General features: G+C 42.0%; 1 protein-coding gene across 1 annotated transcript; it reads right to left on the bottom strand.

Annotated features, from left to right (window-relative positions):
- Window positions 1–1,410: 1,410 nt before the first annotated feature.
- Window positions 1,411–27,939, bottom strand: clcn6 (chloride channel 6). The gene is made up of 22 exons (XM_035739461.2): window positions 27,365–27,939; window positions 26,467–26,526; window positions 26,052–26,117; window positions 25,752–25,817; window positions 25,463–25,529; window positions 25,202–25,308; window positions 22,076–22,202; window positions 21,712–21,838; window positions 21,497–21,629; window positions 21,267–21,380; window positions 20,982–21,148; window positions 20,677–20,797; window positions 19,779–19,911; window positions 19,204–19,357; window positions 12,646–12,802; window positions 12,429–12,535; window positions 11,934–12,120; window positions 11,055–11,218; window positions 10,611–10,767; window positions 9,598–9,705; window positions 6,801–6,926; window positions 1,411–6,044 (listed from the first exon to the last, which is right to left on the bottom strand). Exons 1-22 carry the CDS (start codon window positions 27,437–27,439, stop codon window positions 5,964–5,966), a joined length of 2,604 nt encoding a protein of 867 aa, XP_035595354.1. The 5' UTR covers window positions 27,440–27,939; the 3' UTR covers window positions 1,411–5,963.

Here is a 27,939-nt window from a genome sequence, read left to right on the forward strand (position 1 = left end):
TGTCTACCTCTTCTTCCCCATAGACTCGGTGCAGAAGGCCCTCATTACATCCTAAAACACCTTTCTAGGCAGCGGTGAAGTGAGCTAATAAGATCCTAATACTCTGTCATTTACAGTAGGGCACTCCTCCAAGGAGTCTGCAGTGCCTTCAAACATGAGATGCATCTCAATGGAGGTTGCTCTCATATCTTATGCTGGCCTAAGAACACAGAGTAAAGGAGAGCAATATGGTGAATGCCTACCACAAAAAAAAGACTTTTCACACTACTGAGCCAAACTGAGCCACACCAAACAAAGCTGTACTGAGATGACCTGGTCTGTGAAATGTCATAATTCATTTCAATATTTTGTATGTGCCACAACTCTGCGATATTCTAAAAACGAACCATTGGTGACTTAAGGGTCTCCCTGTAGCAGGGTTCCTCAACTAGCAGCCTGCGGTTTAATTTGGCACCCTAGGTTTTTTGGTAGAATTTTCATTGTTGGACATTAAACACTAGGAAATCAGCTTCAAGTGATTTTAATTTGGGAAATATGTTCAAGTATTTCCATCATATACAAATGTAAGCAAGGTTTGAAATTATTATGTTTTAGTCAAATATTATATATGTTTGGGTTTCTTGCGGTCAATTTGCAGTCTACAAATGATTTGTAATTATGTTCCGGTCCCCTGACCACCCTCTCTCAAGAAAACAAAGAAAAGGTCCCGCAGCTGAATCTAGTTGAGTATCCCTGCCCTATAGCCTACAATGATCGTTCGAGAAAGCACTGAGGTGTGATTAATTCATAAATCATTTTTAAAAATGCTGCACACAATGTATTACCAAAGATGGCAGTGACCCATTGAGAGAAGGTGCAACATACAGGAGCAGCTGAGCTGTGCAGCAACTAATTAAAACACAAATGATGCGCCTGGAGACTTCTCTTAACAGTGTGTCACAATCGCTTGAAAACTTTAAGTGGCGCCGCAACTGACCCTTATGGAACTCCAGATAGATTCCAGGGCTTGTCAGTGACTGTGATCCCAGTGATAAGCACAGGTCTGATGACCAATGGATTTTTCCACTGTGGGGGAAGATTGGCCTGATTGGTAGTTTAAGTGTGGGCCAGGTTCCCAGAGCCAGTCAAATGTGGAAAACTCGGACCGGGACCTCGTGGAATGCCCCCGTATCTGCCACATCAGGACACCTTACTGCCTTACACAGCCAGCCTGAAAATGCATGCCCTCATTTTAGTACCAGGCAACAGGGAGTCTTAAGTCATTCTGGACTACTCAAGCATTGGAAAGTTTAAGTCGTACAGTATGAGAATATATTGTATGTATAGAATAAGTGAAAATAACAACACATTTGTATATCTAAAACATTTTAAAGTGTTAATTGTTTTTTAAAAATAGGATGGATACGTCTGAATGATTTACAAAACAAAGGGATCTTTATTTTGAAGAGCAATGTCAAGGCACAAGACAGAGGTTTCTGCTTTCTCTTTCCCAGGGACCTATGTTGTTTGCCATGGGCTTGCTTTTCTACATACGGTATGTCAAGCTTCCACAAACGTATCACCAAGCTCAGAGCAAAGCCAAAACCTTCACAGCAGATTTACTAAACACTGGTGTGTCCATAATGTTATTTGGAGGGGGTGGGGGAAACCGGTCCCTCTGGTCCTGACGATGGCTAAGCATAGCACATTTACCATCTGTCCATTTTCCATACAACTTAATCTGATGCATGTCATCTGCAGAGACACATTTAGTGTGGATGTTGACTTACCCAAAATTCCACCGTTTTCCAGAAATCCTGGTTGGACGATTCCTGAAACCCGAGAATTTTGGGAAAGATACCCTTACATTTTGCAACCCACGCTATGGCAATTCTACAAACAAATACCCCCCCAAAGTAACAACTATTTATCTTGTTCTAGACCAAATGTAACGGCTTATCATTATATCCTTTATAGTACATGTAGCAAATCATACAAATAACATTTCATAAAAATAAACTCTTAAATAAAACAAAGGCAAAAAACATGACAAACATAACAAGGAATGCTTAGAGTATACAGTCCATTCGGAAAGTATTCAGACCCCTTGACTTTTTCCACATTTTGTTACATTACAGCCTTATTCTAAAATGGACGAAAAAATCATTTTTCATCAATCTAAACACAATACCCCATAATGACGCACTTGTGATCTCATACCAAAGGGTTGAGAATACTTCTATAAATAAGGTATGGGTTTATTTTTTTAAATTAATTAGCAAAAATGTATAGGGTAGTGAGGATTTTCTTTTTTTAGATCCATTTTAGAATAAGGCTGTAACGTAACAAATGTGGAAATTATTCAGACCCCTTAACTTATTTCACATTTTGTTGTGTTACAGCCTGAATTCAAAATTGATTCAATTTTTTTCCCCCCTTCAGACAAGGTTGACAAGCTGACAAGGTACAAATCTGTCGTTCTGCCCCTGAACAGGCAGTTAACCCACTGTTCCTAGGCCGTCATTGAAAATATGAATTTTTTACCTAACTGATTTGCCATATAAAATAAACATGTTAGAATCAGAATTGGCATGGATTACAGAGGTGAGTCTTTCTCAGTTAGTCTCGGAGCTGTGCACACCTGGATTTACAATATTTGCACATTATTCTTCTTTTTAAAATTCTTTATGCTCTGAAGCAGGTTGTTGATAATTGCTAGAATGCCCTTTTCAAGTCTTGTATTAGATTTTGCCTGTGCAATTCTTTTGACAAGCATACCCATAACATAATGCAGCCTCCACTATGAAGAGTGGTACTCAGTGTTGTGCTGGATTTGCACAAAACATAACTTTTTGTCCTGAAATACAAAGCGTTAACTTCTTTGCAGTTTTACTTAAGTGCCTTGTTCTGTACAGGTTTCCTTCTTTTCACTCTGTCATTTAGGTTAGTATAGTGGAGTAACTGCAATGTTTATGATCCCTCCTCAGATCTCGTCACATCCATTACACTCTGCTACGGTTTTAAAGTCACCATTGGCCTCATGGTGAAATCCCTGAGCGGTTTCCTTCCTCTCTGGCAACTGAGATAGGAAAGACGCCTGAATCTTTGTAGTGAGTGACTGGGTGTCCAAAGTGTAATTAATAACTTCACCATGCTTAAAGGGTTATTCAACATCTGCTTTTTACCCATCTATCAATAGATACTCCTGAACTGATTTAGGCTAGCCATAACAAAAGGTGTTGAGTAGTTATTGACTCAAGACATTTCAGGCTGTAACACAACAAAGTATGGAAAAAGTCTAGCGCTGTGAATACTTTCTGAAGGCACTTTGTGCCATCATGGTTTGTCATAATTGATTCACTTTACATCCATCTTTACTATTTATAAAAAAGCTGCACTGGCCTCATCATGTTTAAGCACATGTTAAAAAAGGTAGACTCTGCAATATAACATCACCATACACAGCAAGGGTGTAACCGTACATGTATTTGTACCAAACAGTCCACACTGTGAACCCAAATTAAAATACGTTAAAATGTTTTTATTTACAACATAAAAACACTAGGCCTATAGGCTATGCCTATGCTGCATTGTAGGCCTACGCCGCGAGTAAATCTGATCTGAAAACAACATTTCAGGCTATTCCGTTAAAACAAGTACAGTCTATGTGCACATTGTAATTAATTGTAATCTTATTTTTGAGCATTTCAAAATTTTGTGAGGCGCAGCAAAGAATTTGTTCTGCATAATGGCGAGTGGTGGGGTCAACGAACCAGAATTAGAGGATCCTCCATCATCATTTAGATCTCAAGTTTGAGAACATTTTGGTTTCCTCCCAGTAAATTACAACCGCAATGGATAGAGTTGTGGATAACAATGTCACCTATGCAGCTGCCAACACCTCAAATATGTTGGCACATTTACGCCGACATCACTCCAGTATACCGGCGCAAGACAGAAACACAAAGAAACAATGTCTCTCCTCTAAATTCAAGCAGCTAAATCTGACCGGGACAAATAAATTACAAGAGTGATAGTTTGGCTAAGTGTATATATTTTTTGAACCTGTCTTTGGTTTATAGCCACGGATATGCACCCAGTCTCAGTAGGTGAGAATAGTTGGTTTCAGCACCTCGTGAAAGTGATCGAGCCATGTTAGGAACTTCCCTCTTGCACCAGTGCATCTGGCACTGAAGTAGGCAGAGTCATGGTGCATTTGTTACCAAGTGGGAAGTGGGAATTTACCACATACTACTAGGAAAAATCCACTTGAACAGCCCTCTAACTGGTAATTAATTACTTGTGGGAAATTTGTCGATCATCCTGAGCAACCACTTCTCGCACATGGATGGTGACCCCTGTAGTCACCTATGACAGAAATGGCCACTTAAGAGAATCTTTGGCAGTTAAATGCAAAAGAAAACACCATTACAGCATCCATTACTGAGGTTTTGAAACTATAATTTGTTTGCACGCATGATAGCTGTACTTTTAGTTTATGGTTGACGCAGCTTGTTGGCCATTAGTCAATCAGCGTTTCTCAACGAGATCCAATCACATGAATGCATCCAACTGATATTTATTTATGGACTTGAAAACTGGTAAATTCCCACCTCCCACATGGTTACAAACGCAGCATCAGAGTGGAAACTTGAGACTCAACATAACAATCCTGTCCCAACCGACAATGCCAGGAAGATTGTGAATGGCATTTAATTTTCCCGTTATACCGAGACCGAACCATGACCCCAAAACCGCAATATGTACTGAAGCGTGGGTTTGGTGAACCATTACACCCCTAATAGACAGTGGGCAAACGCCCTACTTACACACATCAACTTAGCACAGACATTACTGGCTTATCCCAATTTATGCTGCGTTCAAAACAACTGGGAACTCGAAAATCTCCGACTTTCGACTTCAGTGAGCACAAGACAACTGGGAACCAGAAAAATTTGTTTTGAACGGTCATCCAAGTGGGGAACTCAGACCTCTTTCTAGAGCCTCGACTTTCTGACCTGAAGATCACTGACGTCCTGATTTGACCCTTGTTTTTCCCTGAGTTCCCAGTCTTGAAAGCACCATTACACCATCTCTTGAGTTGTGTGATAATGTCATATTGCGGATTCTACCTTGAAAGTACTACCAACCCAACCTACATGGATGGGGAAACTAGACAGAAAGTCACCACATTATTGGTTCCCTGCAATGTGAATCTACAAGGTGAACAACGGCAACATTTCCACAAAGATTTTACAGAGGTACTTAATACTGACAAACAAATGTCCACCCTTTTCTGTCTAGAAAATATGCTGGACCTTTCTTGGTCCCACACCCTCTAACTCAAAATGAAAACAAAAAAAAACATTGGTCGATTCTATCCAGTCTTGACATACACTATATTCCTCCATCTTCCTCTGTCCTTTCGAAACACACCCATAACATTGCTGCCTGAATATTTGTGAGATGAACTGTCCTCTGTTAAGCTTAACATATGCGAGTGCAATTGTGTATGTGTGTTAATGCAGCTACACACATATGCCTAGGTTAGAAATAGTCCGCAATGTGACATTTTGATAACACTACAGGAAAAACCTACTTTGATCGAAACCCCTGGCGGCACAGTGAAATGTTATTTTCGCAAATATATAGTATAATACATTTAAATACACAGAGAAAACATAAAATTCAAATGTACAGTCACAAATCAAAACAAGAGTGTTACAGTGATAAAGATGAGAAAGTCGGTCTGTTGGTAAAGCGTGGACACTTGGGATACAGGGGGGGGATGTCTTGGGCTGTAGAGGCTCCGGAGCAGACAAAAGTAATCCTTTAACCTCTCGTTACAGAGGTGTGTGCCCATCGTGTCGTACAGAGTGTGGGGGAATGGATAAGACATGGAAAAGTAAGGTACAGGTCCAGTTGAAGGAGGGATTGCAAGACGTGGGTGACTCTTGACGGCTTTAAAGACTGGACCTTGGAGCTCAAATGGTGATGTAATGCTGTCTGAGTTTCCCCAAGAGGAACTCGTGGGTTAAATTGTGTCGTGTGATTATTCCCACAATCTGAAAGAGAAGGTACAGGGAGCGACATCATGGAGCAGACTGCTTCCTCCACTCTAGAAAGACTCAAAAATAATTAATTAGCTACAGTAGTTAGCTACTGAGCTATTCCTCTGCGTAGTGCTTCTAAGCAAAAGCAAATATCTTAGACAGTTTGATAAAGAAAAAGTGGTGTTAGTCCCTTGAAGCTGCATTTTTGTCAAGAGTGTTGATTATTCATGCAGGTTTAGAATGGAACAATATGGACCTTTAATACATACACATTTTTTGTACTTGATGTAGTATTTTGACAAGGCCACTTTTAATGTTATTAAAATATCACCATTAATAAGCATTAAGGCTATAGTGGCCAACACAGCTTGGTGTGTCAATTAATATAATTCCTCACCTGGGTTGTATTGATAAGCAATCAATCCTAAGGAAACAGGGAGGGACTACCTGAACTTGTCTAATAAGAAATACTTATTTTCCATTTCCGTTGCAAACCATTTTGAAATGGTGTGCCCTAATGCAGTGATTTTTTATTCTGGTCCCGGGGACCCAAAGGGCTGCACATTTGTTTTTGGCCAGAGCACAACACACCTGATTCCACTAACCAAAAGTTTGAGGAGTTGATTAGTGGAATCAGGTGGGTGGTACTTGGTCAAAAACAAAGGACCAGAAATTTAGAAACACTGCCCTACTGAATATGACCCAGGCCACAGAGAGGAAACAGGAAGTTAAGGAGTGGGAATTTTAACCCCTTGCGGTGCAACTCACCTCTCCTACTGCGTTGACCACAGGCAGGTGTCGAAGGCCCATGGTCCTGAACAGGTTAAACACTTGGGACACATGTGTGTTTGGGGACACTGTGTAGGGGGAAGGGTTCATGTACGGGGTGACGTCCTGAAAGGGAAAGAAGATGATCACTTACTATCACAAACATGTAACAACAAAAAGCCTCAACACTTTTGAGGAAAATTGTTCATTTTAGGTGACAAAGCACAAACGTGACACTCTTAAAGAAACGGTGTACAATTTAATGCAATGCGTAGAAACCTAATATTCCACAATTACTCTAATTTCAATTACATGTATTTCTAACTATTATATATATTTTTTTTAATAAATGTATTTACAGGGTTACATATTAGTTTCTATAGCACAACATGTGCTTCAGAAGTAGCTATATTTCATATAGGCTAGGGGTATGAAACTACACTGAACAAAAATATAAAACCCAACAATTTCAAAGACTTTACTGAGTTAAAGTTCATAAAAGGAAATCAGTAAATTTAAATACATTCTTTAGGCCATAATCTATGGATTTCACATGGCTGGGAATACAGAGATGCATCGGTTGGTCACAGATATAGTACATGGTCAAAAGAATGTGGACACCTGCCCGTGGAACATCTCATTCCAAAATCATCTGCATTGATATGGAGTTTGTCCCCCCCCTTTGCTGCTGTAACAGCCTCCACTCTTCTGGGAAGGCTTTCCACTAGATGTTATAACATTGCTGCAGGGACTTGCTTCCATTCAGCCACAAGAGCATTAGTGAGGTCGGGTACTGATGTTGAGCGATTAGACCTGGCTCGCAGTCGTTGTTCCAATTCAGCCTCAAAGTTTGAGGGTGTTGAGGTCAAGGCTCTGTGCAGGCCAGTCAAGTTCTTCCACACCGATCTCGACAAACCATTTCTGCACGGGGGCATTGTCATGCTGAAACAGGAAAGGGCCTTCCCCAAACTGTTGCCACAAAGTTGGAAGCACAGAATCGTCTAGAATGTCATTGTATGCTGTAGAGTTAAGATTTCCCTTCACTGGAACTAAGGGGCCTCCACCAAACTTTACAGTTGGTACTATGCATTGGGGCAGGTAGCATTCTCCTGGCATTCACCAGATGGTGAAGCATGATTCATCACTCCAGAGAACGCGTTTCCACTACGTTGTTCACAACGTTATCAGCAACAAACCGTTCGCCAACAACGCCATACACGCTGTCTGCCATCTGCCTGGTACAGTTGAAACTGGGATTCATCTGTGGAGAACATACTTCTCCAGCGTGCCAGTGGCCATCGAAGGCAAGCATTTTCCAACTGAAGTTGGCTACGATGGCGAACTGCAGTCAAGTCAAGACCCTGGTGAGGACGAGCACCCAGATGAGCTTCCCAGAGACGGTTTCTGACAGTTTGTGCATAAATTATTTGGTTGTGCAAACCCACAGTTTCATCAGCTGTCTAGGTAGCTGGTCTAAGACGATCCCACAGGTGAATGTGGAGGTCCTGGGCTGGCGTGGTTACACGTAGTCTGCGGTTGTGAGACCAGTTGGACGTACTGCCAAATTCTCTAAAACAACGTTGGAGGCAGCTTATGGCAGAGAAATTAATATTAAATGATCTGGCAACAGCTCTGGTGGACATTCCTGCAGTCAGCATGCCAACTGCATATCTCAAAACATGAGACATCTGGGACATTATGTTGTCACAAAACTGCACATTTTAGAGTGGCCTTTTATTGTCGCCAGCACAAGGTGCACCTGTGTAATGACCATGCTGTTCAAATCAGCTTCTTGATGTGCCACACTTGTCAGGTGGATGGATTATTTTGGCAAAGGATAAATGCTCACTAACAGGGATGCAAACTAATTTGGCACAATTTGAGAGAAATAAGCTTTTTGTGCACATGAATGCCAAGAGTCTGATCTGGAGGAAACTAGGCACCACTCATTATCCGTCCAATACCATCCCTACGGTGAAGCAGGGTGGTGGCAGCGTCATGCTGTGGGGATGTCTTTCAGCGGCAGGGACAGGGAGACTAGTCAGGATCGAGAGAAAGACGAAGGGAGCAAAGTACAGAGAGATCCTTGATGAAAACCTGCTCCAGAGCGCTCAGGACCTCAGACTGTCCAACAGGACAATGACCCTAAGCACACAGCCAAGACAAGCCAGGAGTGGCTTCGGGACAAGTCTCTGAATGTCCCTGATTGGCCCAGCCAGAGCCTGGAGTTGAACCCAATCAAACATCTCTGGAGAAACCGAAAAATAGCTGTTCAGCAACGCTCCCCATCCAACCTGATAGAGTTTGAGAGGATCTGCAGAGAATGGGGGGGAAATTACAGGTGTGCCAAGCTTGTAGCATCATACCTGAGAAGACTCGAGGCTGTAATCACTGCCAAATGTGCTTCAACAAGGTATTGAGTAAAGGGTCTGAATACTTATGGAAATGTGATACTTCTGTTTTTTTTAATACTTTTGCAAAAACCTGTTTTTACAGCTATGGGGTATTGTGTGTAGATTGATAAGGGAAAAAAATATTTAATACATTTTAGAATAAGGCTATAATGTAACAAAATGTGGAAAAAGTCAAGGGGTCTGAATACTTTCCAAATGTACTGTAGGATATATCTCAATCTACTTTTTTTTTTAAATCGTATTTTCTGCTGCTCATAAATGTTATGTTGTGTTTCTAACTTTTTAAAGTTGGGAGCACCAGTGCTACCAATGAAATGTTTTAATTTAGAGCCCTGATTGTAAGCGCAGCAGTAGCTGTAGATGTGTGATGGACTGGGTCGTACCACTATCATGCGGGGATTGAGAAGGGCCAAGTCTAGGTCATGGATGTCTGGGAAACGGGGGTAGTCCTCCGTCATCTCAGCGTACGACAGTCTCGGCTGCGTGGCACTCTATGTGGACACAGACAGACAAATAAAAAAGGTGCACAGACACACACACAAGAACATGTGTAGAAACACTACACACACACTAACTCCTGGGTCGTATTCATTAGTGCACAGCACACAGTGGCAAAACGTAGCAAAACGTTTTGCAACAGAACAAAAACGAGAGTTCAGGTAGTTCCTTCATGTTTCAGTACGTTTTATTCAATTTGTTGCCTAATGAATACGATGTGCAAGTGACATCGTCCTACGTCATACTTCCGGGTCCTTTCCCCTAATCTTTTGATTGGGCTTGACGATTATATCATAACATTAGTGAAAATCCGGTCATTTAAGAAACATATAAAATCATTTTTGCATTTGAGGATTAATTTATTACGTTTTTGCGCTCAAGAGCCTTGTGCTTGTGTTTTTCACATTGAATACCATTCAAAAGGTTACAAGAGTTAAAAAACTACAAGGCTACTTCCTGGAAAATGACATGCCACTGACACGCCACTTTCATACCTCATACTAGGAATTGCCAGGGACCTCACGATACAATATTGGTGCAATTCTTTACGTACCACAATTCTATATGTATTGTGATTTGATACTGCAATTTTATTTTGATTCAATGTTCAAAAAACGGGCTCACTGCAGGTCTTACTACATGCCACTACAGAGGCATGAGAAAACAAGTTTTAATAAGTCATAGAAATAAAATGGCCGATGGATAACAAACCATAGGATGAGAAATACTGGAGTTTTGGCACAGGTCGAGCCGATTAGCACCAGCTGACAAAAGTTTAATTAATACTTTGAGTCAGAGAATCGAATGCAAAAATAATATTGCAATACTCTCCTGTATCAATATTTCCCCCCCATCACTAATGAATACGACCCTGTGGGTTGGGAGTTGGGCCACTGACCGACTGGTTCTCTGCGTAGCAGACGCCGCGGATCAGCAGGTTGACCAGCTGAGAGCGCAGGATGATGCCGTGGAAGGTCAGAGGTCGGAAGCGCTCCTCCATGGTCCACTCCTCGCTCGGGGACTGGTCTGGGTACAGGTTAGGGTAGGGTGCATGTCTAGAAACATACACACAGCCATAGAAACATTAGAACTTTCTCCAAATAGAAACACCGGACTGACTCATTACAGTGACTCCATCGATTACAACGTGTGCAAAGTTTATTAATAGTTCATTTCAGAAGAATGATGGAATAAAAAAAATAAAAAAATCTAAATTTGACCCAAGTCAAAGTTACCCCCCCTGTAACTTTAGGATGGTTACATGGTTGGTGTTGTAAAAAAATGGGATGGGGTCAAGTCAGGTGTGAGAATTAAGGTGTGCGTATGTATGTGTGAGGCTTACCTCCTCTCCAGCATCTGCTGCAGCATATCCTGGCCCTCCTCCATAGCAGGCACCACGGCCGCCAGCTGGTCGTCACACACGTTGCGCAGCTCACTGGACGGGTATGACTTCATGGACTGGCAGCGCCGCCGCTGCTCCCCGGCCCGCGTCAGCACGCTTGCTTTCTGAGGAGGAGGTTGGCAGAGGAGGCAGGGTTACACTTGCTCCACAGACACACCTTCCTGTTCATATAAATGTAAATCATTTTACAGTAAAAGACCGTGAGACTGTCTGTGCATCACTGTTCCCTACATTCCCTAATGTAATTACTGACACTGCCCTAACACATAGATGTGAATAGCCTTTTTATTAACATGTCACAAAGGGCTTTACAGTAACAATACTATAAGGAGGGGAGCAAGGAAGGATAAACAACATTTTACAATTATTGGAAACACGGCCAAACTAAGTGGCCTTTATCAGTAGCCCCAACCTATGCATTATACAGTATAACAGGGTTCTGATTACTCCTGGTGGCAGTTCGTGGTATGGCAAGGGCATCTTCAGCAGAGGTGTATTCATTTGTCACAGACTGTAGCAAAACGTTTGGCCTGATGATACAAATGGAAAACGTTTTGTAATGAAAACAAGAGTATCTATTGGATAAAACCAGGTAGGTCTCTCCCACTTTCATTATGTTTGAATATTTTTGGGTCCTAGAGTAACCAGGCAAAACGTTTTGCTATGATCTACAACTAATGCATACACCCCACGACACAACATAGTGAAATGTTAAGATAGAAATAGGTTCAGTAGAACAAACATCTCTGACATGTAGAATAAAGAATCATATCAGTTCTATTCATGCAATTTCTATCTGCACGTTGCCCTGGCTCCTACCTTGAAGCGGATGTTATTGCTGATGAGGATGTTGCCCTTCATGAACTCCCGTTCGTTGTCCCTGTTCTCGGTGACCACGGGGAAGGCATGGTAGACGGTGGTACGCAGGATGCTCACCAGGGACTGGATGCGCGTGTGGGGGTACACGTACGTCAGGTTGGGTTCCATGATGTCACTGGCTGTCAGTCTGGGGGACAAACGAGGGACACACATGTACCAGGGTTAGGGTTAGTCAATTCAAGAAGTAAAATTCCAATTCAATCATTCAAAAAGGTAACCTATTTTCAGGTAAAAAGGAAAAGCTTTTTTTTTTTTAAACCCATCAACAGATTACACAGTTGGTTAAAGGCTGAAAAGGGCCGCATATATACAGAATATGCGTGTATACTGAAGAGAAATGTGCTAGTTGTAAGTGGGTTTGGATGCAATGACCACTGATCTTGGTTTAATGACCACTGATCTTTATTATCAGAAATGTAGTATTATTTTCTTTACTTGTCCATCTCGACCTCTGTCTCCCACTCCAGCAGTGGCACTCCTCTCAGATGAATGTGGATGTCATAGATGCCCTTATTGAAGAAATCCCCCGTCCACTTGGCCACCTGAGCACACACACACACACACACACACACACACAATCCTGTAAGTACCAACCCTGATGCAAGTCTACTAAATTGTGAATGTAAGTTCAAATCAATGAGGTGTACTTTACCATGAGGGTTATCATAATGGGCAAGCCGTAGGTGATCTCATTGGTCGATTCGATGAGAATGACAGTCAGGCTGATGGTCATCCGGACCACACCTCCCAGGAAGGCGGCTGCACCAATCAGAGCAAAGGTTCCAGAGTAGATGTCCATCCCCAGGTTGCTGTGGCAACAGAACAGCCAAAAAGGAACCAACCAGGAAAAGCAGGATCAGTCGAAACAGTAAGTGTCAACATTAGGAAAGGTTTTAGCAAAGGATGGGGGAAAAATCTCAACTTTTTAAAATGACTTCATAAAAGTGGTCAGTTCGATAGCGATAACTAAGGAAAGACTAAGGCTTATTGCTAGCACTGTCCGCTCAAACTGCATTATTTTCTTATACCCAAGACCACCACGAATCTATGTAAATCAACTGTAAATCAACATGTTAATCATGTTTTGATAAGACAGTTTGCATTATCGTCCAACAGGTGGCATTACACTCACAAATCACACTATCTGAAGTGAGACAATGAACTGGCACCTACAGTCCAAAACGCCAAGAGAAACTTAATTTTTAGCTAAGTTAACAATCTCCCACAGGCATTACAAGGGCCTCAGCATGGCACATGAAAGCAGCCATTACTTGCAAGAACCCAAGAACTCAAAAGGCCTGAGTCTGACAAAGCAGAGTACAGAGGACAACTGGGTCAAAGAGAGAGAGAAAAAAACTCAGTGTGGGAGAGAATCGCTTAGAGAAAGTGCCCAATCAGCAGATTCCTTCTCAGAGGATATGTCAACTTTAAAATGTAGCTTTGTTGGCATTTTTACACATTCTAATAGATAAACTCTATGGGAAGCTACACATATATATATATATATATATATATAAATCTCACAGTAGTTTGGTACTGGGAAAGTAGTTGGGAGATTTCCAAACCAACAGATTTCAAATCATAGAAACCAGATCCATATACAGGGCCTTCAGAAAGTATTCATACCCCTTGATTTATTCCACATTTTGTACTGTTACAGCCTGCATTTCAAATGGATCTACACAAAATACCCCACAATAACAGTAAAAATTAGTTTAGAAATGTTTGCAAATACCTCATTCACATAAATATTCAGACCCCTTTGCTATGACACTCCAAATTGAGCTCAGGTGCATCCAATTTCCTTTGATCATCCTTGAGATGTCACTACAACTTGGGAGTCCACCTGTGGCTAAATTCAATTGTTTGGACAGGACTTAGAAAGAAACATCTGACAGTGCATAGCTGACAGTGCATGTCAGAGCAGAAACTATACCATAAAATCCAAGGAAATGTCTGTACAGTTGAAGTCGGAAGTTTACATACACCTTAGCCAACTACATTTAAACTCAGTTTTTCCACAATTCCTGGCATTTAATCCTAGTAAAAATGCCCTGTTTTAGGTCAGTTAGGATCACCACTTTCTTTTTAAGAATGTGAAATGTCAGAATAATAGTAGAGAGAATTATTTATTTGATTTATTTCATCACATTTCCAGTGGGTCAGATGTTTACATACACTCAATTAGTATTTAGTTACATTGCCTTTATTTATTTTTTTACTTGGGTCAAACATTTCAGGTAGCATCCCACAAGCTTCCCACAATAAGTTGGGTGAATTTTGGCCTATTCCTCCTGACAGAGCTGGTTTGTAGGCCTCCTTGCTCGCACACACTTTTTTTCAGTTCTGCCCACAAATGTTCTATGGGATTGAGGTCGGGGCTTTGTGATGGCCACTCCAATACCTTGACTTTGTTGTCCTTAAGCCATTTTGCCACAACTTTGGAAGTATGCCTGGGGTCATTGTCCATTTGCGACCAAGCTTTAACTTCCTGACTGATATCTTGAGATGTTGCTTCAATATATCCATATAATTTTCCTTCCTCATGACGCCATCTATTTTGTGAAGTGCACCAGTCCCTCCTGCACCTTGAAATACATCCACAGGTACACCTCCAATTGACTCAAATGGTGTCAATTAGCCTATCAGAAGCTTCTAAAGCCACAACATCATTTTCTGGAATTTTCCAAGCGGTTTAAAAGGCACAGTCAACTTAGTGTATGCAAACTTCTGACCCACTGGAATTTTGATACAGTGAATGGTAAGTGAAATAATCTGTCTGAAAACAATTGTTGGAAAAATGACTTGTGTCATGCAAAGTAGATGTCCTAACCGACTTGCAAAAACTATCGTTTGTTCACGAGAAATTTGTGGAGCCGTTAAAAAAAACGTGTTTTAATGACTCCAACTTAAGTGTATGGAAACTTCCAACTTCAACTGTAGATCTCCGAGATAGAACTGTGATGAAGTATATACAGTGTTGTGAAAAAGTCATTGCCCCCTTCCTGATTTCTTATTTTTTTGCACATTTGTCACACTTAAATGTTTCAGATCAAACAAATGTTAATATTACACAAAGATAACCCAAGTAAACACAAAATGCAGTTAAGTGATCATTTTATTTATTAAGGGGAAAAAAGCTATCCGAACCTTCACGGCCCTAAGTGACAAAGTAATTGCCCCCCCCTTGTTAAATCATGAATTTACTGTGGTTAATCACATTTTTTGGAAAGCTGAGTTCAATTTCACTAGCCACACCCAGGCCTGATTACTGCCAGACCTGTTGAATCAAGAAATCACTTAAATAGAACCTGTCTGACAAAGTGAAGTAGGCCAAAAGATCTCAAAAAGCAAGACATCATGCCGTGATCCAAAGAAATTCAGGAACAGATGAGAAACAAAGTAATAGACATCTATCAGTCTGGAAAGGGTTACAAAGCCATTTCTAAAGCTTTGGTACTCCAGCGAACCACTGCGAGAGCCATTATCCACAAATTGAGAAAATTTGGAACAGTGGTGAATCTTCCCAGGAGTGGCCGGCTTACCAAAATTACCCCAAGAGCGCAGCGACAACTCATCCAAGAGGTCACAAAGGCACCCACACCAACATCTAAAGAACTGCAGGCCTCACTTGCCTCAGTTAAGGTCAGTGTTAATGACTCAACCATAAGAAAGAGACTGGGCAAAAATGGCATCCATGGCAGAGTTCCAAGGCGAAAACCACTGCTGACCAAAAAGAACAAAGGCTCATCTCACTTTTGGCAAAAAACATCTTGATGATCCCCAAGACTTTTGGTAAAATATTCTGTGGACTGATGAGACAAAAGTTTAACTTTTTGGAAGGTGTGCATCCCGTTACATCTGGAGTAAAAGTTACACAGCATTTCAGAAAAAGAACATCATACCAACAGTCAAATATGGTGGTGGTAATGTGATGGTCTGGGGCTGCTTTGCGGCTTCAGGACATGGACGACTTGCTGTGATTGATGAAACCATGAATTCTGCTGTCTACCGAAAAATCCTGAAGGAGAATGTCCGACCAATAGTTTGTGACCTCAAGCTGAAGCGCACTTGGGTTCTGCAGCAGGACAATGATCCAAAACACACAAGCAAGTCCATCTCCGAATGGCTTTTTTTTTTTTAAATGAAGGTTTTGGAGTGGCCTAGTCAAAGTGCGGACTTGAATCCGATTGAGATGCTGTGGCGTGACCTTAAAGGCGGTTCATGCTCAAACCCTCCAACGTGGCTGAATTAAAACAATTCTGCAAAGAGGGTGGCACAACCAGTTATTAGGTTTAGGGGGCAATTACTTTTTCACATAGGGCCATGAAAGTTCGGATTGCTTTCCCACGCCAAAAAAATTAAATCACTTAACTCAAGTAAACACAAAATGCAGTTTATTTGTGTCATATTCAAATTTGTTTGATGATCTGAAACATTTAAGTGTGACAAATGTGAAAAACAAATAAATAAGGAAGGGGCAAATACTTTTCACAGCACTGCATCTGTGAAAGGGTATAAAACAACTTCTACAGTATTGAAAGTTTCCAAGTGCACAGTGGTCTCAATAATATGGAACTACCCAGACTATGCCTAGAGCTGGCCGTTCGACCAAACTGAGCAACCGGGCAAGAATGTTCTTGGTTAGGGAGGTGACCAAGAACCCAATGACGACTGACAGAACTTCAGAGTTCCTTGGCTGAGATGTTAGAACTTGTTATAAGGACAACAGTCTCTACAGCAAACTCCAGGCATGCCCCTACCAATCTGGGCTTTATGGGATTTTCTCAGGAGTGGCTTCCGTCTGGCAAAAGGCACATGAGAGCATGCCTGGAGTTTGCAAAAAGGCACGTGACAGACAGAGCATGAGGCAAAATATTCTGTGGACAAATGTTACGATTTAGCCTGAATGTAAAAGCACTATGTCTGGAGAAAACCAGGCATAGCTCACCACCCCTACCGTGAAGCATTGTGGTGGCAGCATCATGTTATGGGGATGCTTTTCAGCGGCAGGGACTGGGAGACTTGTAAGGATAGAGGGAACAATAAATGGAGCCAAATACTTGAAGAGAACCTGCTTCAGAGTGCAAACAACCTTAGACTGGGGCAAAGATATATGTTCCAACAGGACAATGACCCAAAGCATACAGCCAAAGCAATGCTGTAATGGCTTCAGAACAAGAATGTGAAAGTCCTTGAGTGGTCCAGATAACTCCCAGACTTCAATCCCATTGTAAATATGTGGAAAGACTTGAAGATTGTTGTTCACTGCCACTCCCCATCTAACTTAGAGCTTAAGAAAATCCCCAAAAACAGATGTGCAAAACTGGTACAGACATACCCAAAACGACTCAAAGCTGTAATCGCCGCTAAAAGGTGCTTCTACTCAGGATTGGGAATACTAAAGTAAATTAGATTTCTGTATTTCCTTTTCACTTCAACATTATGGGGTATTGTGTGTAAAATGTATATTATATATATATATAACACAATGTGGGTCAAGGAGTATGAAAACTTTCTTAAGGGTTTATTTCTACTATTTTCTACATTATAGAATAATAGTAAAGATATCAAAACTATGAAATAACACATATGGGATCACGTAGTAACCAAAACAGTGTGACACAAATCAAAATGTAAGTAGCCACCCTTTGCCTAGCCACAGCTTTGCACACTCTTGGTATTCTCTCAACCAACTTCACCTGGAATGCTTTTTCAACAGTTTTGAAGAAGTTCCCACATATGCGGAGCACTGGTTGGCTGCTTTTCCTTCACTCTGCGGTCCAACTCATCCCAAAACATCTCAATTGGGTTGAGGTCGGGTGATTGTAGAGGCAAGGTCATCTGATGCAGCACTCCATCTCCTTCTTGTTGAAATAGCCCTTACACAGCCTGGAGGTGTGTTGGGTCATTGTCCTGTTGAAAAACAAATGATAGTCCCACTAAGCGCAAACCAGATGGGATGGCATATCGCTGCAGAATGCTGTGGAAGCCATGCTGTTTAAGTGTGCCTTAAATCACAGACAGTGTCACCAGCAAAGCACCCCTACACCATCACACCTCCTCCTCCATGCTTCACGGTTGGAACCACACATACGTAGATCATCTGCTCTGCGTCTCACAAAGACACGGCTATTGGAACCAAAAATCTCTCATTTAGACTCATCAGACCAAAAGGACAGATTTCCACCAGTCTAATGTCCATTACTTGTATTTCTTGGCCCAAGCAAGTCCCGTCTTCTTATTGGTGTCCTTTAGTAGTGGTTTCTATGCAGCAATTCGACCATGAAGGCCTGATTCACGCAGTCTCCTCTGAACAGTTGATGTTGAGATGTGTTTGTGTTATTGAACCCTGAAGCATTTATTTGGGCTGCAATCTGAGGCAGGTAACTCAAATTAATTTATCCTCTGCTTGCAGAGGTAACTCTGGGTCTTCCAGAGTCATGTGGCGGTCCTCATGAGAGCCAGTTTCATGATAGCGCTTGATGATTTTTGCAACCGCACTTGAAGAAACATTAAAAATTCTTACATTTTCCACATTGACTGAACTTCATGTCTTATATTAATTTCGCTTTGCTTATTTGAGCTGTTCTTGCAATAATATACACTTGGTCTTTTACGAAATAGGGCTATCTTCTGTGTACCACCCCTAACTTGTTACAACACAACTGAAACGCATTAAGGAAAGAAATTCCACAAATTAACTTTTAACAAAAGCACACTTAATTGAAATGCATTCCAGGTGACTACCCCATAATGCTGGTTGAGAAAATTCCAAGAGTGTTCAAAGCTGTCAAGGCAAAGGGCTACTTTGAAGAATCTCAAATATATTTTTTGGGTTATGATTAGATTCCATATGTGTTATTTTATACTTTATATCTTCACTATTATTATACAATGTAGAATATAGCAAAAATAAAGAAAAAACCTGGAATGAGTAGGTGTGTCCAAACTTTTGACTGGTACTGTACATATGAATGAATCTGATATACACCATTACCATTCCTGGACATTTTGTTACGAGACAGTTGGGCTGACATATTTGAGTACTGACTATGAGAACGTTGGGTTTACATTTCGTGGGAAAAAAATTATAATGAGAATGACAGCCTAACAATTTGCGTACATTAGATCATGCCTAACACTGAGAACAGTTGATTATGAGAACGTTGGCCTAACATTGAGAACTTTATCAGAAAATTGGTCTTACATTTTGAGGAGGTTGGCCACCAGGCGTCCGAAAGCGGCGCCACAGAGCAGCGAGGGCACAAAGAGGCCGCTGGGCACCGACACGCCGTACGTCCAGCACGCCAACAAAAAGTACAGCACAAAGAACACAATCAGCGTCACAGGGCTGAATGTACCTACAGAGACAGACAGGAAACACAGGAAATCACACACTAAGGCTGCGTTTACACAGGCAGTCCAACGCTGATCTTTCTTCCACTAATTGGTATTTTGACCAATCACATCAGATTTTTTCAGAGCTGGCCACAGAGGTGTTCATTATGTTGTGTATAATGACAAACTAAAGTGTAGCCATCACGAGTACACAAACATATTTCGGTGTGTACGTGTATAGAGACTAGGGACCCTGTTAAAATAAAACACAGATTAAGCCTAGTCCTGGAACTAAGAAGTACTTTAAATAGAGATTATTGAGCATGCAGTTTAGTACAGGTATGGGATCAGTTTTGCCCTTAAAAATCAGGTGGGAGCTTGTCCATAATCTCATTCATCATTATCTAAAAGGCTAAACTGATCCAAGAACAGCCCTTGTCTCACCGTCCTGGTGGAAGAGCTGGTGGATGGCCACCTCCTGAGGGTTGAAGAACAGAGTGGCCATGTCGTTGTACGTCTTGTTGGGGCAGAAGAACTGGCGGATTGTAGAGTTGATGACGTCTTCATTGAGGGACACCTGGATAAAGTGCCATATCACACATTTTACCATTGTAACAAAACCATTGAATGGGAGCATGTTTCTAACTTTAGGTACATGAATGTATACAGAACTGTATACATGTCTGTCCGATGTGGGACGTATTCAAAATGTGAAACGCCACTTCTGAAGGACCTGAGTGTATACTAGACTAGAGACCTGGGGAAACAGTTTTGGAATAGAGGTGATGTCTATGCCATAGATTGAAATGTTAAAATATTAACACAATGGCCGACACTGGAGTGACGGTGTGTGCTGCCCGATGAATCGGTTCATTTACGCCATTAAAAGCATTGAATGTTGAAACTGTGGTATGTTCAGTAAAGTCAAACATTGAAAAGGGGGTATATTCAGTAAGGTGAAGTGTTCGGTACGTTGCAGATAGAGCTACTCATTCATTTCTATCTGGATTCCATAATCTACATGACAGACCATCATATCGGTTCTATACAATACACTTCTATCTGAATGTTCTTCATCGTTGCACTCTCCTGAACACTAGCACGGTTGGGATCAATGCCATTTCACTTCATTCAACTCAGTCGGCCAATCTGAGGTCAGAGAGGCAACAGAAAACACCAACAAACATTTTAAGGATGGCTTTTGTATGAATATGTAGTTTTATGGTCTCGTTATGTTTCAATATGCTTTTAGTGCTCGTTTTAGGATGATTATGACGTTGTTTTACAGCTGTTATTTTTATATGCTTCACTTTTTTATAAAGTTGAGCTCTGCCAAACGTACCAGAGCTGTCGTGTTGTTGTTGGTGATTGTGGAGGCCAGGTCATGACATTCACCCAATGTCATGGATGCCACAAAGATCACCACCGTGGTCACCATGGCAACCAGCAGACTCTCTAGAACCCTTCCCAGGGACCAGACAAAGAACATGACATGAAACACAAATCACTGTAACCCCTTTGAGAAATATGCCTTTCCACTCAGATGGGGAAGTTAAATATATTGATCATTTGAAAAACAAAAGTTACATTTGTAACAAAGCATTGCAGCAATGCAACTGTCACTACAATATCACGCCGAGCAGGTACCTGACAAACTTGGCCTTGGGGTGGACGTGTCTCATGCGGTACTTGGCCAGCCTCTTGTTGATACAGTTAAAGAAGGCCCCCAGCAACCCTCCCGCCACCCCCATCAGGACAAAGAAGGCCAGGTCAACCGCCGTCCACAGGTGGCACTTCTTATCCCCGTCTGAACACTGTGGGAGAGGGATGGACACCCATGGAGACATGGAACTCAAGTCGCTAAACCATTATATGCACACAGACCCACATACACTATATGCACACCTCCACAACATGAACGAGTGCTTGTACCTTGAACTCTCCAAAGTTGAGCAGGCCAGGCAGCTGGAACGAGCCCCATTTGTTGTAGTTGATCCCAGAGCGGAAGAAGTTGAGGGTGAACGTAGCAGACATGGAGCAGAAGAGCTGGGGGGTAGACAGGAAGAGAGTGGTACTTCAGACCAGGCTGACTGACAATGACAGAAAAATAGCCTGTGTGTTCGTGTGTTTGCATGAGTCTCTGTCTGTGACCTTTGACCTACCACTTTCCAGGTGAGCGCCTGGTTCCAGAATGAGGAGCCCTCCTCCAAGCTGAAGAGGGTGCCCCCTATTGGTGCCCCAAACGCAGCCGCCACCCCAGCCGCCGCCCCCGCCGACACAAAGTCCCGCTTGTCCCTGAAATCAAGATTAAGCAGAGATTTAATTTATAATGATGAACAACTGCACTATTAGCACTTTACAGAGTATGCTACTGTACCGGTCACTGCGGAAGTAGGGGAAGTCAAAGTTGATCTTCTTGAAAGTGATGCTCTGAAACTGAGGGAGTCCAGCTCCCACGATGGCTCCACTGTGGATCATTGGACCCTCCTTCCCCACAAACAGACCTGAGGGATCAAACACTTAAAAGGCGGAACAGACGCTTTGGATTCCTTTTGCTATAATGTTTGCATCTGTTGGTAAGTCAGGGGTCGTATTCATTAGTGCACACTGTAGCAAAATGTTTTGAAAAAGTGAGATAACTACTGTTTCTATTGGACATGTTCAGGTAGTCCCTTTCTGTTTCAGTTGTCTTCCGTTTGGTGCCTAGTGAATATGACCTTGTTCCATATATGTTGTAGTACCTCCGGATACGGTAAAGAGGACTCCGATAGCCTTGCAGATGAAAGTCCGTAGCCGGACTATTCCAGGTATCTTTACTCCGTTCAGGTAGCTCTTGATCTCGGGGATTCCCGAGCCTGCAGCTACAGGCTAAAGAACACAGGAAAGGGACAATCAGAAGGAGTTGGGACAATTCTGATATGATACCACCAGACAAGCAAAGAAACCCTAAATAACTGCCCAACAGGTATAAAAAAAATAATTAAAGAGGTTTTGATAATGAGTATTGTCAAAGGGACTATGAGCATGTTCAGTACAGGCAGGCAGTACAGTAGACTCCTGACAAGTACACTTCAGATAAGAGCAAACTCCGTTGAAGTGCAATATAGGTCCCTTTTTAATTGCTCTGATAACTACACGGTATCAGGACAATCCTAAGCTACTGCATTTATCAGGAGTTGACTTTAAAATTTCTTGATTCCGTACACATATTTAGCAGATGTTATTGCAGGTGTAGTGAAATGTTTGTGTTCCTAGCTCCAACAGTACAGTAGTATCTAACAATTCACATCAATACACAAATCTAAAAGTAGATGAATGGAATTAAGAAATATTAGGACAATCAATGTATTAGTGGCATTGACTAAATACAGTAGAATAGAATATAGTATATACATATGAGATGAGTAAAGTAGTATGTAAACATTATTCAAGTGACTAGTGTTCCATTATTAAAGTGGACAGTGATTCCATGTAGCTGTGATGGCTACTTAACAGTCTGATGGCCTTGAGAGAGAAGCTGTTTTTTAGTCTCTCGGTCCCAGCTTTGATGCATGGTTGATGTCCTTGATGATCTTTTTCGCCTTCCTGTGACATCGGGTGCTGACCGTACCTCCCTCTGGAGAGCCCTGCGGTTGCGGGCGGTGCAGTTGCCGTACCAGGCGGTGTTACAGCCTGACAGGATGCTCTCAATTGTGCATCTGTAAACCTGAGGTTGAAGAAACCTCCTGAGGTTCTTCACCACACTGTCTGTGTGGGTGGAGCAATTCAGATTGTCAGTGATGTGTACGGCGAGGAACTTGAAGCTTTCCCAACTTCTCCACTGTGGTCCCGTCGATGTGGATAGGGGGGTGCTCCCTCTGCTGTTTCCTTTAGTCCACGATAAGCTCCTTCATTTAGTTGACATTGAGGTTATTTCCTGGCACCACTCCGCCAGGACCCTCACCTCCTCCCTGTAGGCTGTCCCGTCATTGTTGGTAATCAGGCCTACTACTGTTGTGTCATCTGCAAACTTGATGATTTAGTTGGAGGCGTGCATGGCCTCGCAGTTATGGATGAACAGAGAGTACAGGAGGGGGCTGAGGCCCTGGATCCCTGTGTTGAGGATCAGCAAAGTGGAAGTGTTGTTTCCTACCTTCACCACCTGGGGGCGGCCTGTCAGGAAGTCCAGGACCCAGTTGCACAGGGCGGGGTTCAGACCCAGGGCCCCAAGCTTAATGATGAGCTTGGAGGGCACTATGGTGTTGAAGGCTGAGCTATAGTCCATGAACAGCATTCTGACATAGGTATTCCTTGTCCAGATGGGATAGGGCAGTGTGATGGCATCGTCTGTGAATCTATAGGGGTGGTAAGAAAATTGTAAAGGGTCTAGGGTGTCAAGGTGAAGAAGAGGTGATATGATCCTTAACTAGGCTCTCAAAGCACTTCTAGATTACAACATAATAATCCGCGATTGTCTGTAGACCCTTCCACATACGTGTCTGAGCCGTTGAATTGCGACATTACTTTGTCTCTGTACTGACGTTTTGCCTGTTTGATTGTCTTATGACACGGTTTATATTCAGCCATATTCCCAGTCACCTCGCCATGGTTAAATGCGGTGGTTCACGCATTAAGTTTTGCGCAAATGTGCCATCTATCCACGGTTTCTGGTTAGGGAAGGTTTTAATAGTCACCGTGGGGACAACATCCCCTATATAGTTCCTAAAGAACTCAGTCACGGTGTCCGTTTAAGCGTCAATGTTATTCTCAGAGGCTAACCTGAACATGTCCCAGTCCACGTGATCAAAACAATGTTGAAGCATGGATTCCGATTGGTCTGACCAGCTTTGAATAGACCTTAGCACGGTTACTTCCTGTTTGAGTTTCTACCTATAGGAAAGGAGGAGAAAAATGGAGTCGTGATCTGAGGGCGGGGGAGGGCCTTGTAGGCATTTCAAAAAGGCAAAAAGCAGTGATCTAGTGTTCTCTAAGCGAGTACTACAGTCAATGTGTTGATAGAACTTCGGTAGAATTTTCCTCAAATTTGCTTTGTTAAAATCCCCAGCTACAATAAAATGCAGCCTCGGGATATGTGGTTTGCATAGTCCAGTGTAGTTCCTCGAGGGCCTTCTGGGTATTGGCTTAAGGGGGAATATACACGGCTGTAACTACAACCGAAGAGAATTCTCCTGGGAGGTAATAGAGCCGGCATTAAATTGTGAGGTATTCTAGGTTGGGTGAATTAAAGGACTTGAGTTTCTGTACATTATCACAATCACACCTTGTGTAGTTAATCACGAAACATACACCCCCACCTTTCGTCTTCCCAGAGAGTTATTTTTATTCCTGTCTGCGCGATGAACTGAGAACCCAGCTGGCTGTATAGACGGGGACAGTATATCCCGAGAAAGCCTTGATTCCATGAAACAGAGTATGTTAAAGTCCCTGATGTCTCTCTGGAAGGAGATCCTCGCCCTGAGCTCGTCTACTTTATTGTCCAGAGATTGAACATTAGCGAGTAATAAGCTCGGAAGTGGTGGATGGTGTGAATACCTCTTCGACTGGCGACGACTTGGAGCAGCCTCTGGGATAAGTTCAATTACCCTAGGGGGTACAAGCAAATGATCCAATTCGGGAAAGTCGTATCCCTGGTCGTAATGCTGGCGATGTTCCACCGCTCTGATATCAAAAAGTTTTTTCCGGCTATATGTAACACAAAAAAACATTCTGGGCTAATAATGTCCGAAATAACACGTGAAAAAATTTAACTGCAAAGTTGCTTACGAGCTAGAAGCAGAGCTGCCATGTCGGTCGGCGCAATCTTACTACTGTATAGCATAACAATAGCATGTAAGGACACGTTAGGTATTTGTGTAGAGCGTCTTTACCTCAATGAGGACCAACACACTGGCGATGAAGATGAACATCATATTGAAGGCCAGTAGCTCAAGAAGCGAAAGAGCCAGGCAGCCTTTCTCGCTGCACTCCTCCACAGCTAGCACACACTGGCTAAGGAAAAGCATTGTCTGCCACACAACACCTCAAAGCTCTCAACTAATACAATATGTTGATTTGCAAATGTTCAACATCAGAAAGACATTATGAATTAGGCATAGACTTTGAAATATTCCATCTTCAAAAAAAGATACATTTTCCCACCAAGTTGAATTTGAGCTGAGTGAAAAGGCGTACAAAAAAGTCCACAAAAACACCCACCTGAAAGAAAAGAGAATGGTGTTAAGAGTTTAATATGCAGTTTTTTTTCAAAGCATGCAGACATGTGTCAGAAGCACCTGCGCATCATCCATACCTTCGTCATACATTATTTCCAGAGAATGTACAGAGGTCCATTGTTTATCGCTAACATACCGGTATGTAAGCCAACCAAAAATCTGAATGTCTGATTCTTCATCCAGCATAGAACATGATTGCACTTACCAGGCCTACTGAAACTCCAATGGCAAACACTAGCATCCACCTCACAGCTTCATACTTTTTGGCTCTCTAATAACGTGATAGAAGAACCCATGTTAGAAGAGATGGGAAAACAACACAATTGCTATATGCAGTTTGTGGAAATGAAAAGTAGTTTTTTTTACAGCTTCTGAAAATAAAGGCATTCTAGTGTAGTTGGTAGTCTAACCACATACTTAATGACTTAGTAACAACTTTGTAACTAACTCAAAATGTAGGCTTATTTATCACAATACCAATGCCACAATTAATTTCTTAGTATACCTTGTTGTTCATCTCCTCCAGAACTTCAACATATGGTTCATTGATGCACCTGTCATAATCCAGGCTCTGCCAAAATATAGAGAGAACCATTGGGAGAGGAGTCAGTGTGTGTTTAATTGAATTCATTCTGTAGTTTATTTTTCTGACGAGAAAGATTTCAATGATACTCAGGTAACAGACGTGGTCAAGAGGTAGTCTGGTCCCATTTTATTTTGTGCTCTTGCCTACTCCATTGTCATTGTCAGTCCTTACATTGACATGACAATTCCATAAGGAGTTGGCAAAAAAAGCTGAAACAGACTGGCAACCAGGCTAGTCAAGAGCTACACTGATGCTCATTTGGGTGTGTCTATTTTCCCTTCATTCATATAGAGTTAGGCCAACATCTTGATCTGCTTCAAAGGGATTTCATCACCTCATAATCTTTCCTTGGAAGGATCTCATCCTCTTCATCTTGAGTTTCCCCAAGAATAGTCTGGAAATTAGAAGAATGTAACACTGCCATCATTCTGCATGAAGAATAACAAAACAATGACACAAAACTACTCTCAGCCTGACAAATAAGGTTATGCAGTGTAGCGCACCTTCATCATGAAAAGATAGCTGGCACTTACTACACCTAGTACTATATGCCACACAATAACCCCAACAAAAGATCAAGCTGTTGGCTGAGGTTTCTTCCTGAGTCATGCAAGGCTGTGAATAGCCGGAGGGAAACAAATAGCTAGATGCTAACGTTGCTCTCTTTCAAATGTAACCTTTATTTAGCCATACCCTTCCTCGACAATGAATGCCCCCTTGTCAAACAGTCCGGTAGGGTGTTTGACAAGGGCCTCTATTAAAACAATGCACATCATGCATAAATACATGGCATCGGTCGTGCTTACCAAGCATCAAGCTTGAGTCACAGATAAAACATAGAGGGTTAATTATTTAAAAAATATTTCCTAGCGTATTGCCAGTGGCTACTAGTTAGCATAGTTGCTCAGCACTGTCAGCTTGGTGTCATGTTGTTTAGTTTGACTCACAGAACACATTACCCCAAAACATTTATTTAGCCTATAATGTTACTGACAGCTATATTCTGTAACATAGTCAAACTCATTATTTATTTATCAAGCTATTGTGCAACATAGTTAGCGACCAAAGATAGCAAGCATTGAGATATCCACACAACAGAACAGGGTGGAGCTTTCTCCAGCCAGGGTGAAGTCAGGACATGGGCTCAGTTTTCCTTGGAAAACTCACACACAATATATTGCAAATTTAGGCAATTCTACACATTATAAGACATTATACAGATTCTCTCTCACCAGTTCCTCGGGTGTTCGGGTATCTTCATCCCTGCAGCAGCAGTGACAACATAAGCAATTCCCACAGCACGCCATCTTCGTTGTTGCCTCTTCAGCACCACCACTTCCCACAATGGCCGTGTTCGAGAGGATCGCAGCCGCATTGCATCATGGGTAAATTGTGACTGCCTGACTGATCTCCAAATCATAATAAGTTGCTATTTATGATGCAGGGTGATTTGTAGATCAATCAGTCGGCAGTCGCATGCAGTCGTTTTGATGCTCTCGAACACGGCCAATAAGGTGTGACGAACAAAGAAGCGGTAATTTACGGAAACGTATCAAAACTGCGTGTAATTTACGCATGTGTGATACTTGTTATTCTCAATAAAACAATAACAACAAGATTACAAAACCCAGTTATAATAGCACAGCACAAATAATGTGCATGCATTCGCCTTCAAACTTATCGCACTGACTATGTTAAATTTAAGTTTACCCAGCTCGAGCTTCTGTAAACTGACCGGATGATCAAAACCGTAATGTATCATGGGTAAATTGTGACTGACTGATCTACAAATAATAATGTGAGTTAG

The sequence above is a fragment of the Oncorhynchus keta genome, chromosome 27 (assembly GCF_023373465.1).
Source record: "Oncorhynchus keta strain PuntledgeMale-10-30-2019 chromosome 27, Oket_V2, whole genome shotgun sequence".
Classification (NCBI taxonomy): Eukaryota; Metazoa; Chordata; class Actinopteri; order Salmoniformes; family Salmonidae; genus Oncorhynchus; species Oncorhynchus keta.

What these genes read in the sequence shown, in the direction of transcription:
- clcn6 (XM_035739461.2), bottom strand. Translation starts at nt 27,439, where the DNA reads ATGGCGTGCTGTGGGAATTGCTTATGTTGTCACTGCTGCTGCAGGGAT. An exon ending in CCCTACTTCCGCAGTGACCG is followed by an intron (nt 21,630 to 21,711) that starts GTACAGTAGCAT and finishes TCTTGATTTCAG; the next exon opens with GGACAAGCGGGACTTTGTGT. An exon ending in CCCAAGGCCAAGTTTGTCAG is followed by an intron (nt 20,798 to 20,981) that starts GTACCTGCTCGG and finishes GTCCCTGGGAAG; the next exon opens with GGTTCTAGAGAGTCTGCTGG.